Source organism: Ascaphus truei, chromosome 4, assembly GCF_040206685.1.
Source record: "Ascaphus truei isolate aAscTru1 chromosome 4, aAscTru1.hap1, whole genome shotgun sequence".
NCBI classification, from domain to species: Eukaryota; Metazoa; Chordata; class Amphibia; order Anura; family Ascaphidae; genus Ascaphus; species Ascaphus truei.
Genome location: NC_134486.1, coordinates 348,383,045 through 348,399,600, shown reverse-complemented (window position 1 = coordinate 348,399,600; position 16,556 = coordinate 348,383,045). Strand labels below are relative to the sequence as shown.

Sequence of the window (16,556 nt, the reverse complement as noted above, 5' to 3'; positions counted from 1 at the left end):
TTTTTTGATTTGATTGTTTTAGGAGGAGGTGTTACTCATGGTAGGTGATGCAAAATAAGCATGACAATTACACTACCCACACCCTTTTATTCACTTCTTACTTTACTGGTTTAATATCACAGGCCACTAAAGCAACACGGACACGCATTTCAATGTGCTTTGTTTTGTCTATTATTAAATCAACACAATTTTACCTATTACTAGAGTTTGGGTCCCAGTGTTATTTAAGTTTTACATTTCATAAATATCATGTCAGCCGCAAGTCTAAAAGTAGGTTTTTCCTTGCGTTATTGTACAGAAGGATGAACTCTGTACAATATATAGATTACCTTTATTTTCTAGGCTTATATTGTTTGAAAACATAGTTACGTAGTTACATATTTACATAGTAGATGAGGTTAAAAAAAGACGTACGTCCATCAAGTTTAACCTTTGCTAAATTTAGACAACAGCTACTTTATCCTATATTTATACTTACTTATTGATCCAGAGGAAGGCAAACAAAAAACCCCATTAAGGGGAAACATAAATTCCTTCCTGACTCCAAGAATTGGCAATCGGATTATTCCCTGGATCAGCATCCTTCCCATGTTTACTTATTTGGCATATCCCTGTATACCTTTCCTTTCTAAAAAGATGTCCAACCTTTTTTTGAACAAATCTATTGTATCTGCCATCACAGTCTCCATGGGTAATGAATTCCACATGGTGACATAAAAAGGCTGTTTTCCAAATCTAATAATGCATTCCAAGGATTAAAGACATTTCCAAAAACTATTTTTATGACCGGTATGAAGCAGTAAACATGCCAGATTGGAGGGCCTTTTATTGGGACAAGTTATGAACTCTAGTAACTCACATTGGCTGATTTTTATCCTGACTACACATTTTTAATATTTTGAATCACTTGTACTATTAACAATGAAATAAAGTTATGCTAACAATATATTTTCACTATGAGTAGAGATTTCCCTACGTGTACTGTATATGCAAATCACAACCGGTGACAACAAATAATATACAGTACATATGTCAGACAGACAAATATGAACAGTGGCTATCTATTCTTCTACTTGTAAATATAAATGAACATTCAAAAAACAACTTTAGGTTGGAATGCAGACATTTCTACAATATACAGATGCAGCCACGAGTATTAGAACTCTTGCCTGGGAAATTCTGGGACAGTCTCACAGTAAATGCCTCAACATTCCTGTGAGATTCCTAATGTCATGTCGGATTACCACAGCAGGGGTCCCTGCAGTCCCATTCAGTTTGAATGGGACTGTAGGGACCACCCGCTGTGTTAATCAGATGGGCCATTAAGAATCTCACAGGAATGTTGAGGCAGTGTTGAGGCATTTACTGTGAGACTGCCCCAGAATTTCCCAGAATTTCCCAGATACAAGTGTTCTAATACTCGTGGCTGCATCTGTATACTGTATGCATTTTTGAATCCTGCTAAAAAAAGACCAGTATACAATGTCAACAGGTATATATTAAAAGTCAGAAAAATGTATTTACCATGTCATATATAACGGTCATTATGTGCTATAAACTGAGCCCTTAATGGTATATTATAAATTGTATGTCAAAAGTGCAATTCCCTCATAAACGTATTGAATGTAATTCCCATTACCTCTATGGCATACCTCTATGGCATATCTCTATAGTAGTTGGGTAGCAAGTTGGGAGCATTAACTCCTTAAGTACAACAGCAGACATAAAGGTATGCATGATAACTATATTTACAAAGGGGTAAATACAGTAGTGTTTGGAGATATTCTTTGCCCCCCTCCACTAGTCCAGGGTTTAGAGTTATGGTATATATATATATATATAAATATAGGGAGAAGGTCGTATAGATTACCAAATTTGGACGCTTTGCCACCCTGGACTAGTTGAGAAACAAATCCTGTTAATTTATCAGAAAAACTACTATGGAGGAGGTAGAATATAGGGTATAGAGATAGTTTAGTGAAACCAGCCACTTTCAATGTAGATGTAGCTTTTGGGCAAAAATCAATTGCAATTATATTTCAGGGTTGCTTCAGGTATATCTTCACCTAATAAAATAATAGAAGATGAAAACTTCAACATTTTTTCATATTTAAAAAAAAAAGAAAGAAAATAAACTGTAGAAGCTGCCTCTTTGGACTATATAGAATATGTCCCTCAGCAACCGTATTCGTTTGTGTTTTTGAGGAATGTAAATGGAAAAAAGAAAAATGTCTAATTATTGACCTAAATAATTGTGAAAAACAAACTATGTGAAAGGGAATATTTCACCATTTGTTTTCAGGAATAAAATGTAATTAAATAAGCAATGGTCAGTGAAATAACATTGAGAGGTAGAAACACATCACTGTAGGTAGGGTACAATGAGTGAGCAGGGGAACTGCACCTTTTCTGGTGTTTATTTCAACAAGTGACACATTTTAAATGGATGGCAATTTATTGTACAGTACAATGACAATAATGTATTGGGGTTTCCATTGTTTATTCCTAACCACTATGCTGTCCTTTTTGGGTGTGTTTTGTGTGAACATCTGAAGAAGAAAAAAAGCCCATGCAATAAATATATATGTAAAAAAAACCCAATACAAACCACCATTGAGAATTGAAATTGTATAATTTGTGCAACTCCTTTTCATATAAATACTGCCAGGGAGCCACAATCCCGGACTTTTTTTGTTAAATTCAGTAACACAATCTGTTTTCTTTTAGCCTCTCCATCTCATCCTTATGGCATTACACTTCTAAACTGTGATGGCCACTCAATGACTTTGGGTTGGAAATTACCCAGATTTACGGGAGGATCCCAAATCACTGGATACTATATTGATCAGCGTGAGGCAAATCACCTTAACTGGCATGAAGTGAATACCAATTCAGTTAAAGAAAGGATTTACACGGTTGGTATTTAAACGTTTTTACTTTATGTCTTGGAGAGCAAGTGTGCATTTGATAAACATTATCTTTCACAATACATTTGATGTGACCTCGTATGGAAGTAGTCCGAAGCGTCTCTAAATCTCAAAGAAAAAATATATTGTATGGCAATGCAGCTTTTAGGTGGTGTGTTAAATTTATAGGGCTTCAGTGAACCTACATATAGTTTCGTTTTTTTGTGCAGTTTAAAAATTCATTGTATGTTTAAAATGATATTGAAAATATGAAATCAATTTGGAACAGAGGAGAAGAAGAAGACGTGCAGGTTCATACTGTAAAAGGCTTCAGAGTAACTACCAGTCTTTAATCTTTATGGCTGCTTTGTGACTATACTTGTTAAGCAAATGTCAACTGAGTGCATACAACATAAGAATTATTTGAGCCCCAGGCCTACTTTAGCAACATATTTTGTACTTGTAATACAATAAAACCACTCAGATATGTAATATTTACCTTGAGTGACATTATTAATAGTTATTTCGTTATTTAAAAGGTCTAGTAGTTTTTTAAACTTTGGCTCAAAAGCCTAACTCCAAAAGTACAGATGTAGCACAAAAAATGCACCCACGAGAGCAGCTGCCATTTATAAGCATTAGCCACATGATAAAAGGCACCGGCTTAATGCACTGGTGTACCTGCTGGCAACAGTCACATGTACAATTATATTTGCTACAGTATATCTGTACAACAATACAATTAATGGAATTTAGAATACATACAACCATATTTGTTGAAGAATGAAGGGATTATTGTATACTTTGGTGAATAGACTAAGCTACATAACTAGAATAGGTGAACAAAGCCTGTGTACTGCCTGCAATTAAATGGAGGAGGCTAATGGTAGCAAAAAAAACTTTTAATGATTAAACGGATCCAACATCACCCCTGGATCTCCCAGAAAATGCTCACCTATGCGTTTCGGGCCGTGCACCCTTTATCAAGCCCTTTATCAACACCTTGATAAAGGTTCGCACGGCCCGAAACGCGTAGGTGAGCATTTTCTGGGCGATCCAGGGGTGATGTTGGATCCTTTTAATCATTAAAAGGGTTTTTTGCTACCATTAGCCTCCTCCATTTAATTGCAAGCAGTACACTGGCTTTGTTCACCTATTCTACTTTCACTGTTTGGTGGATTGCACGCTGTTCAGGATACCTGATGGGACTGCTCTGGAATTAAAAGTGAGTGTTTCCTTACATACTATGCCTAGTTATTATGGTTGGGACAATCTTTGTACTGTTTATTGTGCTGGCTAGCACTAGGTACTAGTCCCTTGACCTATTAGGGTATGTTATCATTGCTCACCATCTTATTGGAGTGTTCCCTACGGAAGAATTATTACCAAATTATTGGGACTCATATGTTTTGATGCATCGGTTACCCACATTGAGCTACATAACTAGTTATGTCGTTTGTCCCAGTTGTGTCAGTCTCATGTTTTCCAAAAGTAACGTGTTTTTACTCTTAGGGGCAGATCCACAGAGCTCCGTTAAAACAGGGCAAATAATGTGACTTTACCTAAATAGGTAATAGACATAATTTCCCCTGAGTTTAATGGGTATCCACAGAGCTAAACATATGCAAAAATAATAGCCATTTATTATCTCCTTAGGATATCTCCTTAATGCCATTTTAAGTTAGCACTGCCTTTAGTTAGCTTTAAATAACATGGTGATCAAGACCCTGAGTTGGTCTTTAACTAAAGTTAATGAAGAGGAGACAGGAGAGGAATAGAACAATATAATAGTTAAATCAGACCTAACTGTGTTCTTACACTTATCCAGACCCTGTAAAATAACTATTTCTGGGTCTGGATAGGAGCAACGCCAAGTTTAGTTATGACCTAACTAAGAACATTAAATCCCTGTACTAACTACAGTATAACGGAGCTCTGTGGATATGCGTTGTTATACAAAACACCTCTCTTGCATATCATTAGCACTAACAGCCATTATACTATTGCAAGGGCTCGTTACAGCTAAAAATAGCACTTAATGCAGCATTAGTGAGCTTTGAAGATACCCGTTGGCACTTAATGAGATATTAACTTAAGTTACCATATTATTAAATCAATAATGGAGCTTAGTGGATCTGGGCCTTAGGGTGTTGCTGGTTTAGGGTTGAGATTATGTGGTTGTGCACACACTGTAGGAAAATATGGGGAAAAGATGGAGATCTCCATTGACTTTTGTTGTCATTTTTTATTATTATTATTAGTCTTATTCCCTAGCACAGAATATGGGTATTTAACTGCAGGGACTTTTGAAGGTAAAGGTATACATATAATACATGATTCACCTAACAAGTATTTTGGAGAACCTTAAATGAATTGAATAGATAGTATGGATTACACTTTGTGACGGACGTCCGACACGGAAAGGTCTTGTCACGCTGGAGCACCAAACCACCGGTACCCAAAACAGCGGGTAACCGGTATACTGAGTCTATCCAGACTCCTCCCACTGGGAAAGCGCCTCGGTCCTGCTGACCGCAATTTATTCCCACTCGAGCTATGGAAAAAAGGTGCCCAAAAACGCCCAGTACTATCCCTAGCTTTACTTTGCTAGGATGGTAGCGTCACCACACAGAACTACAAGGGGCCCATCCCAAGAGCCACGCTATTATACCTGGGATACGGCCAATTCAATCCTGGGGCTTGACCAAAAACTAGACACTGGTCCTAGCCTGACTTTTATTTGATGGCAGAGTCACCGCCCAGAACAATTAGGAGGTCCACCCCAAGAGCCACACTCATACCTGGGATACTACCCACCAAATTATGGTGATAATAGGCTCTCGGTGTGAGTCACAACCTTACTCTTGTACTTTGGTTGGTTCTGGGGACATGAGGACCTCTGTGAACACACGTAAGCATTTACACAATCCCTGTAAACACAGTGCAATTATTCTAGCCCAACCTCTATTACCCTGATGGTCCCTGGGGACACGGCAATCTCCTCTTAATTTAGAGATTCCCATTCCTCCAGAGAGCACACATCAAAGTTAACTAATCACAGTGCACATACTGTAATAACCTAAGCCTAAACTCACTAGGGAGTAGCGTTGCCATGAACCAAGCTATGAGTGAACCCACCCAGGGTACACGCCCACCCACTCCTGGTAATAACTGACTCATACAAGGAGTCAATCCCACTTCAATGCCTATTGTTTCTACCTGTACTGTTATCCAGGAGATATTAAAGAAGATAATAAGATCCCAGCCCAGTTCACAAATTTCCCAGTTATGCCACATTGCAAATACCACCATATACACTAGATACGTTACACAACCACGTGGGATAACACTCAGTTATAACAATAGAGCCATTAAACAAGGATTTAATCTAGGAGGGTACAGTACAAAAAATATAACATAAAGTCAACCCTAACCCTAATTGCAAGGGAAATGGGTGGGTACATAGTAGAAATAAAAGTAGGGTTTATAAAAAAAAAAAACTTACAAGTAATTCAGTATCACACGTGGGGGCAGGAAGGCGTTTTTGGGATGGTACAGCGACAGTGGGACAACTGCACAGGCCAACGTACTGTACTCCAAAGAGAGATCACAGCATTGAAATGTCTTTTCCCCAAGTGAATCTGAATCTGAAATGACTAGGTTGGGGTTTTTAAAGATTTTCAGGCACATTATCCCCTAAAGGGTTTGGGGACCAATCAGGGCCGTTTTAATTTTCAGCCAATCACAGGACTGGCCCAGATCTAACTGAAATAGTAAAATACTGTAATAGGGAATTCAGCAGAGGAGGGGTTACAGACTTCTCAACTAACGGTGATGCTCAGTCTGAAATGTAGGGTGCTTCAAAGGACCTTTCTCAGCAGGGATCATGCAGCAAATGGTAGAAGCTACCTGGTACACAGGATAGATGAACAACAGGGGGCATCTGGTAGATGTGACTAGGGGGGGGGGGAGCTGAGAGGAGGGAAGGTATCCAGTATATCATAAAGTTGTATAGTACACTATTGCAAAATACATTTTCCTGATATTTTGCTGTAAAATTAAGGGATCTGGTGTGGTAAAGAGGCTGCAGGCTCCCCCGTCGGCAGTGTTGCGAGCCACATTTCACACCTCACGACCCCCTCCCCCCACCCAATTTCACACCTCGTGGGCCCCCTCTTTTTCCCTCCCTTTTCGCATGTATTTTTCTCCCCTCTGTCTCACCTCTCACTCTCCCCCTCCATCAATTACCCCACTCTCACTCAATCCCTGCCCCCCGCCTCACATGTATTTGCGTCTCACTCTTACTCCCTCTTTTCCTCACTCACCCCTTTTCTCCTCTCACTCACCCTTTCTCTCCTCTCACTCTCCCACCCCCTCTGTCAATTGCCACTCTCACTCATTCCCCCCCCTCACAATATATACCAAAAAAAACCACACCCAATGCAAAAAACTTCCCACCCCCAAATACATATTTAAAAAATCCCCACCCCCTGAATATATACAATCTCCCCCACACTCCCACATATATACTAACCCCTCTGTAACAGGGGAGTTATCCCTGCTCAGGAAATGTGCCTCTAATCCGGCAGTGTGGTGGTTAACTGCTGGTAGTCAATTATCCAACACCAACTGCCTGATTAGCTTCTTAGAAAAGCGTGTCTTTTGAGACAGGAAGGGAGATTGTGCCTGAGTCTCACAACTTGTGAGACTGACCATGGGGACAGATGTCTTGAGCCTGCCACAAGAAATACCGTAGCAGAGCTGCTTGCAAGACACAGGGGAAACTTCTAAACCTGAATGCTGACAAACCTGAGGAAAAAGGTAGCAACCCAGGAACAGAGAAGACTTTCCCTCCAACTACAAGGAACAGATAAGACTTTCTTTTATAAGACTTTTTATATCTGCTCATTTCATGATATATGTTTGGGGCTGGGAGACATGCTTATCTAAAGGGAGTTGTGGACTGCATAGGTTTTACTAGAAATACTCCCAAGTGGAACAGAAGCTTTGTTTGACCCCTTTGTTTGGATGGTTTCCTGATGTTAAGGAAACAGGCGCAATAAAAGCCTTATTTAATTTCACGACAACAATTCTCCCTTGCATACCTCTGTGCGCGTCCTCCTACACCCTCCAAATACATAAAAAAACACCCCCCCAATACATATAACCCCCCCAATACATATGTAGCGCACTTTCCCCCACCACCTGGGAGATGTGTAACTACAGTGTGTGTGTGGGGTGCGATACCCGTGGTTCACAGGAGGCCTGAGCCTCTGCTGCTGGGAGCCTGGAGTGTACCTGGATCGATGCTCGGTAGCGCCTCCACCTGTACGGGATTCTATATATAGAATAACCCCATTACAGGACCGGCATGCAATAAAACACACAGTAAAAAGATAACAGTTTGACTGCAGGCAACATAAGGAATTTATGCAGTCGCACCAACCAGGCCACACACGGCCTTACCTTCCAACACGCCATTCTCGACCCTGGAGTCACAGGCCCCCAATGCACCTGTGGGTCCCTTGGGCACCTAACCACCCTGGTGTCCACAAGGTAATACCACACCCAATGTGTGGTACAGCGCTGCCCACTAAAGTGTTTGTTGGTGCATGTGTTGCGTTGGGTACCTGCCGGGTGATCCCACACCTGGGCGCGCTGCAGCAGTAAGATGGGATCCACGGTTCCAGAGGGTTGAACCATGATGCCTCTACGTTGGGTGGCTCCGGCGTGGATGGTACTACCTTTTATAGTCTCTGTAGTAGATGGGTGTCTGGTCCAGGAGCACCTGAGGCCAGGATGCAGCCACGTCCTGGCTGTGTCCCTCACTTTAATACTACAGGGGCAGTGTCCCTAACTGTGGTCCTGTCCCTGCAGCAACCACAAGCTGAGGGGAGTCAGGGCCTAGCTGGGCCTAGTGGGGTATCTGGCCTAGTGCAGGTGCCACAAACACCTGCACACATACCCTACCCCTTCCTTGTCCCAGCTCCGACTGACGTGCTCCTCTGCGCGCAAAATGTATCAATGTCTCAGCAGGGGAATGCTCTGGCCGTATTGGCTGCCATGGGACAGATAATCTAGGAGCCCCTGGGGCTGCTGGGGATTGTAGTTCCCCTGCAGGGCTTTGTTGTAATGGCCACTGCTGCTGATCTGCACATGCGCAATTATCACCCCAATGGCCGCTGGAATCAAGGACAGGTCCGCACATGTGCGATGCGGAGCATATCCTGTTTTTCCTGCTGCTCAAGCCCTATTGGCTCAAACTGCCCATATGGTTATTCCCTCCCCACAGAGGATCCTAGGACTTGTAGTCCCGCGCTGCTTCTGCAGAGTCACCTAAGATGGCCGCCGCACTATCTAACTGCACATGCGCCCGCCTCGTCGTACTGCGCATGCGCACCTAATCAAGATGGCCGACCTCGCACTTCCGATACTGCGCGGAGCCCCGTCAGGCACTTCAGCAGTTCCCCCCCACCGGAGGTAAGGAGGGGGACTCTGCTACAGACAAAATGATTTATTTAGAGTTAATATGCCAGGCTTACCTGGTAGATTTTAACAATAATCAATCTGTCAGAATTCAACGAGGTAATATAGCATCATGCACTCATAAAGTAAATTACATCTGCAAGTGATTTGGATAAATCAGATCTAATAGTACTTTCACACAATTATTGTAGAGATTACTCAATCTCCCAATGATGAATCTTCATTAGTTTAACAGCTCTTCAATGCTATACTGATTTTCTTATGTATTCCTTTTCCTTTTTCTGCAATTCCTACATTATGGAAATAATGTATTAAACATGTTCTAGTTTTTTAGGTCAATGTTGTCATTTTCTTTTTATTGTCCTCCTCTATTAATTTCCCTTTTTTAATTTGATTCTATTTTCAAACACATTTTCTGTAGCAAGGTGTATATTTACTGTATTCTCTTGCCCCATAAATCATCTTACAGCAGAATGAACAACTGTAATTACACAACCATACTTGCAATCACACCTTGAGGTTAACATATTGTTATTCTGTTAAAGGTAATTAAAGAAGTTATGCCAATGTAGAAGGTTCACTTGGAATACACAATCTTTGATATAGGAAACAAATCTGTGTTTATGAAAACCTGCAATTTTAAGGAAGCCAGATAAGTCCATATGGACAATATATTTCTTGTATTTTGTGAAACCTTTTGACGGCACAATATGAACGTTTGTTAGAGATGAAATCATATTGCAAACTACTTTCAAAACCTTTCACAGCCCACACCAGAAAGAAACCTACAAAGTTTCAAAAGCTTTGTACAATATTTAGTTAATTTATGAAGAACTCTAATGTTGGCTAATTAAAAGATACAGTATTACATCCTATGACAAATCAAAACTGCAGACAAAAATGCTACAACTACCAGCATCAGTTGTAGCCATGCGTTCCTGGACTCTTGAATACAAGTAAAAGATACAGTAGACCAAAAAACATTAATTGTTTGGGTTTCCCAAAAGAGAAGGGACATTTATAGTAATTTATTGTTCTATTCTCCAATGCTTGTTCAGTTAAACCATTATATATCCCATTCTCCCTCCTTAGGCTATATTCACTATCAGTGATAGAAGTAAAACTAGTTCTAAGGGACCAAACAAGTAACTCAAAGTATTTATCTGCAATGCATACACTACTGTACAAGCATCAAGTTAAATACCAATGTATTTTGAGTTCCGCTCAAGGATGTCTTCTCTCTTCCCCCTTTGTATCTAAAGCCCTCTCCCACCTTAAACCTTTCTCATCGACTACCCCACATCTCTGGAATGCCCTTCCTCTCGATACCTGACTAGCACCCACTCTATCCACCTATAAGACCCACCTTAAAACACACCTGCTTAATGAAGCATATGAGTAGCTCTGTGGCTAATACTATACATGTGATACATAAAGCTTGGCCCCCTGCAGACGCATTTACCAGAACGCTCTCCTACTGTCTCTGTACGTTCTTCCTACCAACTAATTAGATTGTAAGCTCTTTGGAGCCGGGACTCCTTTTCCTAAATGATACTTTTATGTCAAAAGCACTTATTCCCATAATCTGTTATTTGTATTATTTGTTATATATATGATTGTCACATGTATTATTGCTGTGAAGCACTACGTACATTTATGGAGGTACATAAATAAAGACATACATACATATATACAAGGTACAGTACACCACCTTTCCTATGTGGCCTCCCCCTTATTGGAGGTTACACAGGAAATTAAGTGTTCATAATGCCGAGACACAACCATCAATATCACAAACTCCTACAGGAGAATTAGCCCACCATTAACAACAGCACAAGTGTCTACACCACTGTTTTTCAACCAAGGTTCCTAGGAGCCCTTGGGTTCCCCGGGCACCCCTATAGGGTTCCCTGCAATTTTCTGGTCATTTGAAAATTGTATTGAATACAGTAGAATGTACAATGCATCTGTTCGCAGACGCGCTATAAGAGATGGTTGGGGGTTCCTCAGAATTTCACTCAGGGTTCCTTAACCAAAAAAAGGTTGGAAACCACTGGTCTACAATGTAGGCATTAAATGATTTAAGAATATAATTCTTGTGCATTAGAGGAGAAGAAACACTAAGGAGCCTAAGTACTTATATTTTATTTGAATGTTTTTTGTACATCAAAAAGTCAGGGCTGAACAGTAATTGAAGCCTTAAAAAATTGTGCGTCGTATGTATGAAGTTTCATACAGTATGTGATTTACACAAGTCATTGATCATGTCAGTGCTTCTTCTACATTACCAAAAACATTAGAAGATACAGTACACTTTATTTTTGCATATGAGGCATTTTTGATGACTTAGGTTCTGTAAGGAGCTACTCATTACCTTGAATATTCTGTCTACTATTTACAGTAATTTTTGACATGTGTTTTGTGTATGTCAAATACACCAAATACAGGCACCATCAAGAATGAAAAAAGAGGATTGATTAATTCCATTGAACACCAAAGTATACAGTATGTATGTTGTTAAAGTATATCATTAGAGCAAGGAGCTTAGCTTGTGGCTCTATTAGATAAATAATTAATTCCATAAGATTACATTCTGCTAGGAGCATTTGTAATATACTTTATGACCTGAAATGTGGATGTAGTTTCCTACCAACTTTACAATGTGAAAATGGCATGATGGGGTTATGAATCACCATAAGATCCTCTAGATGCATCATAAACATGCAACAAACGTTATGCTGCTAGAAATCAGTATTAACTGAATATAGTTTATTTATAATGATTATAACAATTTTCTCCAAACAATTCAATTCATTACAATATTTAGAACAAACATAAATCAGAAAATATCACAGAACTAGCATATCATCTGATATTATTGAATAACATTCTCAGCATTAAATGCCCTTAACCAATGTTTTTTTTTAATTCTTTCTATGGTGTCATGTACTGACATAGCAGAAAACAGTTGAAATGATATGTAATTCAGTGGGGACTCAAAGCTAATTTAAACAACTGAACTTGAATGTATGAAAATGTCCTATTTGATAAGACAATTCCATCCATATTATGTTTGTCAAGTAGCACTATCAGCTTCATTTAAAGTACTTTACTTAATAGCCTCTCTTTTACATCCCTTTCATGCCGGCCATTATAGACTGGAAGTTTTCATCGTGACACTTTTGATTGTCAAGTCCCAAGATCTTTTGTATGTTATGTTTGATATTGTATGCAATTTATCATAAAACTGAACTTTATTTATATGTTTTCATAGTCTTTTTATTCTGGTGGTAGGAGTAATTTATTACACACTGCATTACAGATACTGTATCTAGCAGGCGATGATGTTAAGTGAGTCAAGTGCATTGTTTGGCGTCAATAATAGAAACGTGTGATCTAGAGGAAAATTTGCTATTTTTTTTTAATTTGTGAATTAGCAACAATTTAACTTTTTAACATCCTTTTTTTTTTATTTGATCAAATTTTGACAGCAAAAGTAATCAAAACGAATTGAACATGAAATGCCCGTTGACTTGTCACCATTAAGCGAACCTGTTGCGAACATTTGGATTGAAGCAACTAAACCAAACTAGAGTTCCCTGTGGTGTGTGAAAAGTTTGCACACCTCTAAATACAATACAAACATAAACTTTGTGCCTCTTCGTGCCACTCTTGCCAATAAGTGATTTGGCAGGAGTTACAGATGTTTGTTTTTTATTTTTATTTATAAAATGTTTTACCAGGACGTAAACAAGAAATGTTGCTGCACACCAATAAAGAAAAGGAAAAATACATATATTCAGCGGTGCTCCTAGTTCAGGGAATCCCTGTCTGTACTCCAAGTTTCAGCTATCAGATAAGCAGTGCACATCGGATTTCTGCAAAAAAAAAAATATTGGGCCACGTAACTTCTTATCTGATTACCAGAAAGTAACACATTGAGAGTTACCCCTTATCTTCAAGTATGTCCTGGATAAAGAATTATGATGACAAATACATGGTTACATTAAATGAACAGAGGTTATACATTTCATTCACAGATATTTGATGGGCAGTTAGACATAATATATGTTTATGGGAAGTGTGGTCTTATAGCAAACAGTGTTCTCCGGATGTGAAGTGCTAACAGCTGGAAGCAAATAGACCCTCACAGCTAAAATGCAGGGGGTGTGGGGGAAGGGGGGGTGTGGGGAAGGGGGGGTGGGGGGGAGGGTGAGAAAGTGACTAAGGGGCCTATGCAGAGAGCAGAGAATTTTAAAATTGGCGAATTTATTAAAAAGTAGCTTTTTTGGAGAGTTTTATTCTCCATATGCAGAAAAGTGCGAATTCTGCTATGTTTAACATGGATGCGTGTGGCGAGTTTAAATTGGCGAGATGCGCGCTTCAGAAACGTGTAAAAACAAATTCGCACCTTTTTTTTCCCCTTTGCAATGGCCGCGAGCGGCAGCTTCTTGCCAGTTTTTTCTGGCGAGGCAAAAAGGAGACAATCGCGCCATTTTATTGGCGCGAACAGCCGCTAGATGCCGTTCGCGCCTCTCTGCATACGGATATTTTTAAAACTGGCGAGATTGAGGTTCTCGCCAGCCGCGAGGCGAGTTTTACAAATAGAAAAGAAAAATTGGCGCGTTTTTCGGAACTCGCCATTTTCTGCTGCTTTCTGCGCGATTTTCTCCAAAAAATGGCGAATTTCGAAATAGCGCTGCTCTCTGCATAGGCCCCTAAATCCAGGATTTTCAAGCAGTCTCTACCTTTTCTTATTTAAATTAACCATGTCCACATGGGCTTGGTGTACAGGAGCAGTGAAGGGGAAACATGACGGGGAGCGTGTAGTGAGTTATTTGACCTAATATTATGCATATTATGCATTAAAGGTTGCATCTTAATTGTTTTGTGTCAATACATTTCACCATCTTGTTTTGTGTAAACATTAGTATATAAATTATTGGCATCAGTTGTGAGAAATGCAGTTCCAATTTTTTATAAACATTTTGATCTCACTGTCCAGTAAACTGATGCTGCATGAAATTCAATGTACACATATAAGAAGTATTGGACATTTCCTCTGCATTCCTGTAGTATACGTTCTGTTACTTGTGTGCAATATGTGATATATAGTTAACTAACAATATCTAATTGGTATTGTTTCCAATAGGTTGAGGACTTGTCGGAAAATTTATTTTATGAATTTAAAATCGCTGCAAGTAACCTTGCTGGCCTTGGTCTTCCATCTGATCCCAGCGGACACTTCAAGTGTGAGGCATGGACAATGGCTGAGCCAGGTAAATCCTTGTGTAAAACAGTTATGTTACTTGATGCTATAAATAATCAATTTTCTCTATGCACTTTTATTACTTGCTGTTTTGGGCCCTTCCTCTTGGCTATTTGGAACCTTTTTAGCTCACACCATTCCTCTGTGTCGGAAGCTCCATAAATAGTAAAGGTAAAAGGCTTTTATAACAGTATTGCTGTAAAAGTGAAATGGCTCTGGGGATCTAACTGAATCTCTGAAAGGTCAATATACACCATGGCTCAATAATCTGAGTCCACATGCAGTTATGCATCTTAGTATAGCTTCTAAACATAATAGGAGTTCTGCACTTTTAGGACGGTACAATACCCAAACCCATGTAATAGAAAAAACTAATGTAACAGTAAATTATCTATAAACTGTAGGGAGCTATAATGGCATCATGCAATTATAATACCTGTTATAATAAAGACATACATACATTATAATCACATGATTGATCATTTCTCTTTCAGCACCAGTTTAGGGACAGTACCTTGAACAACTGCTTTATACAGTACATGTAATAATATAATAATGTACATTGCATGTATTTCTTTATTTATATAATACCCACAGTGTACAGTAAAATATAATACAAGGAATTATAATACAATCAGTGCAACAAACAAAATCAGACAATAGGCAAATAAATCCCTGCCCTGGAGAGCTTACAATCTATTGTCATCCAAAACTGCAAACACACCTAGTACTATAGATGCCTTGGAGCCTTGGTTCTCAAAGAATCCCCCCTATCCGATGTTGGCATAAATCAAACTTTTGCTATGTCTGTAGAGGCTTTCATGAAACTACAGATCAGAGTGTATCTTATTTTTAAGCTGAAGCAGTCACTGTATTATCATTAACACAAAGAGGATGCTCTGTATTCAACTGTGATAAGGAAGCAGGAGAACTTAGTATGGTTTGTGCATCAGAAGCAGCATCAGAGCCTGCTCTATTGGAGAGATTAAAAATGATTGGGAGAGCTCAAATAGATTACAATCTAAATGAATTCATCTATCTCTGCTGTTCCTGTACTTGCTGATTCATTGATACCATTCACTCAGTTGGTTTAACCTGTTACATCAGCTTTATTCCTTTAATTCGTTAATGGAAATATTTTAGGAATAGCTGTGTACCGAGCAACAGTATCGCTGGTTGTTATTTTGTATCTAAAAAAATCTTAAATTGCTTTTTGGATTTTCATATGAATATTTATATTTGTATGTAAGCAACGCTTTAAAGTATATTTATTCTAATAAAGTGTAGAGATAAGAACACCAAATACAAAGTAAATCGTCAGGATAAAGATCCATTGCATTGGTTGGGTTTGCAGCCCTCAGAACAGTCTGACACAGAACTCTGCTAATAAAGTGGCTAAGTACTGACCTTTCACTAGTGGTGGGCAGCCTTTTTGTCTTGCAATGTGATGAGCACACGCACAGTCCATTGGTCAGTGCGTGGCTTCCACGGATGCTTTCACCACCTCATGCCCGGTTTGTGTTATACAGTGGTCTCCAGGGGTAGGGTGGAATAAGCGAGAAAAGTTGTATAGAGAGCAGCGAAGACGGGTGGTATACTGTATACTGTACAGTAAATAATGCATGCTTGGCCAGAGTTGGGGAGTTATATACTATAGCCAGACATTAAGAATTTGGATATTGATCGAGATGGAGGCCAAAGGAGGAGGTTAAAGAAACAAGGAAATAGGACCAGGGAACAGAGAGATCATCAATATGGAAGTTTATGTCACCTTGGAGAAGAGTGGAGGAATCGGAATAGAGGAAAGCGAAGCGATTGGAGTTAACGCTTAAAATAAAGGTTGAGAGAGAGAGAATGAAGATGTAGGTGTTTGCTTGATGACCACAATCTACTGT

At 39.4% G+C, this 16,556-nt stretch overlaps 1 protein-coding gene across 3 annotated transcripts in view; it reads left to right on the top strand.

Moving 5' to 3' along the window:
* Positions 1 to 16,556, top strand: part of MYOM2 (myomesin 2) — a 150,331-nt gene that overhangs the window by 72,660 nt on the left and 61,115 nt on the right. For 2 of the 3 annotated variants that reach the window (XM_075598214.1, XM_075598212.1), the window contains 3 exons: positions 23 to 40; positions 2,728 to 2,915; positions 14,545 to 14,671. In XM_075598214.1, the coding sequence (XP_075454329.1) occupies positions 23 to 40; positions 2,728 to 2,915; positions 14,545 to 14,671 (333 nt within the window). The remainder of the gene's footprint in view (positions 1 to 22; positions 41 to 2,727; positions 2,916 to 14,544; positions 14,672 to 16,556) is intronic. The other variant, XM_075598213.1, reaches the window with a different exon arrangement.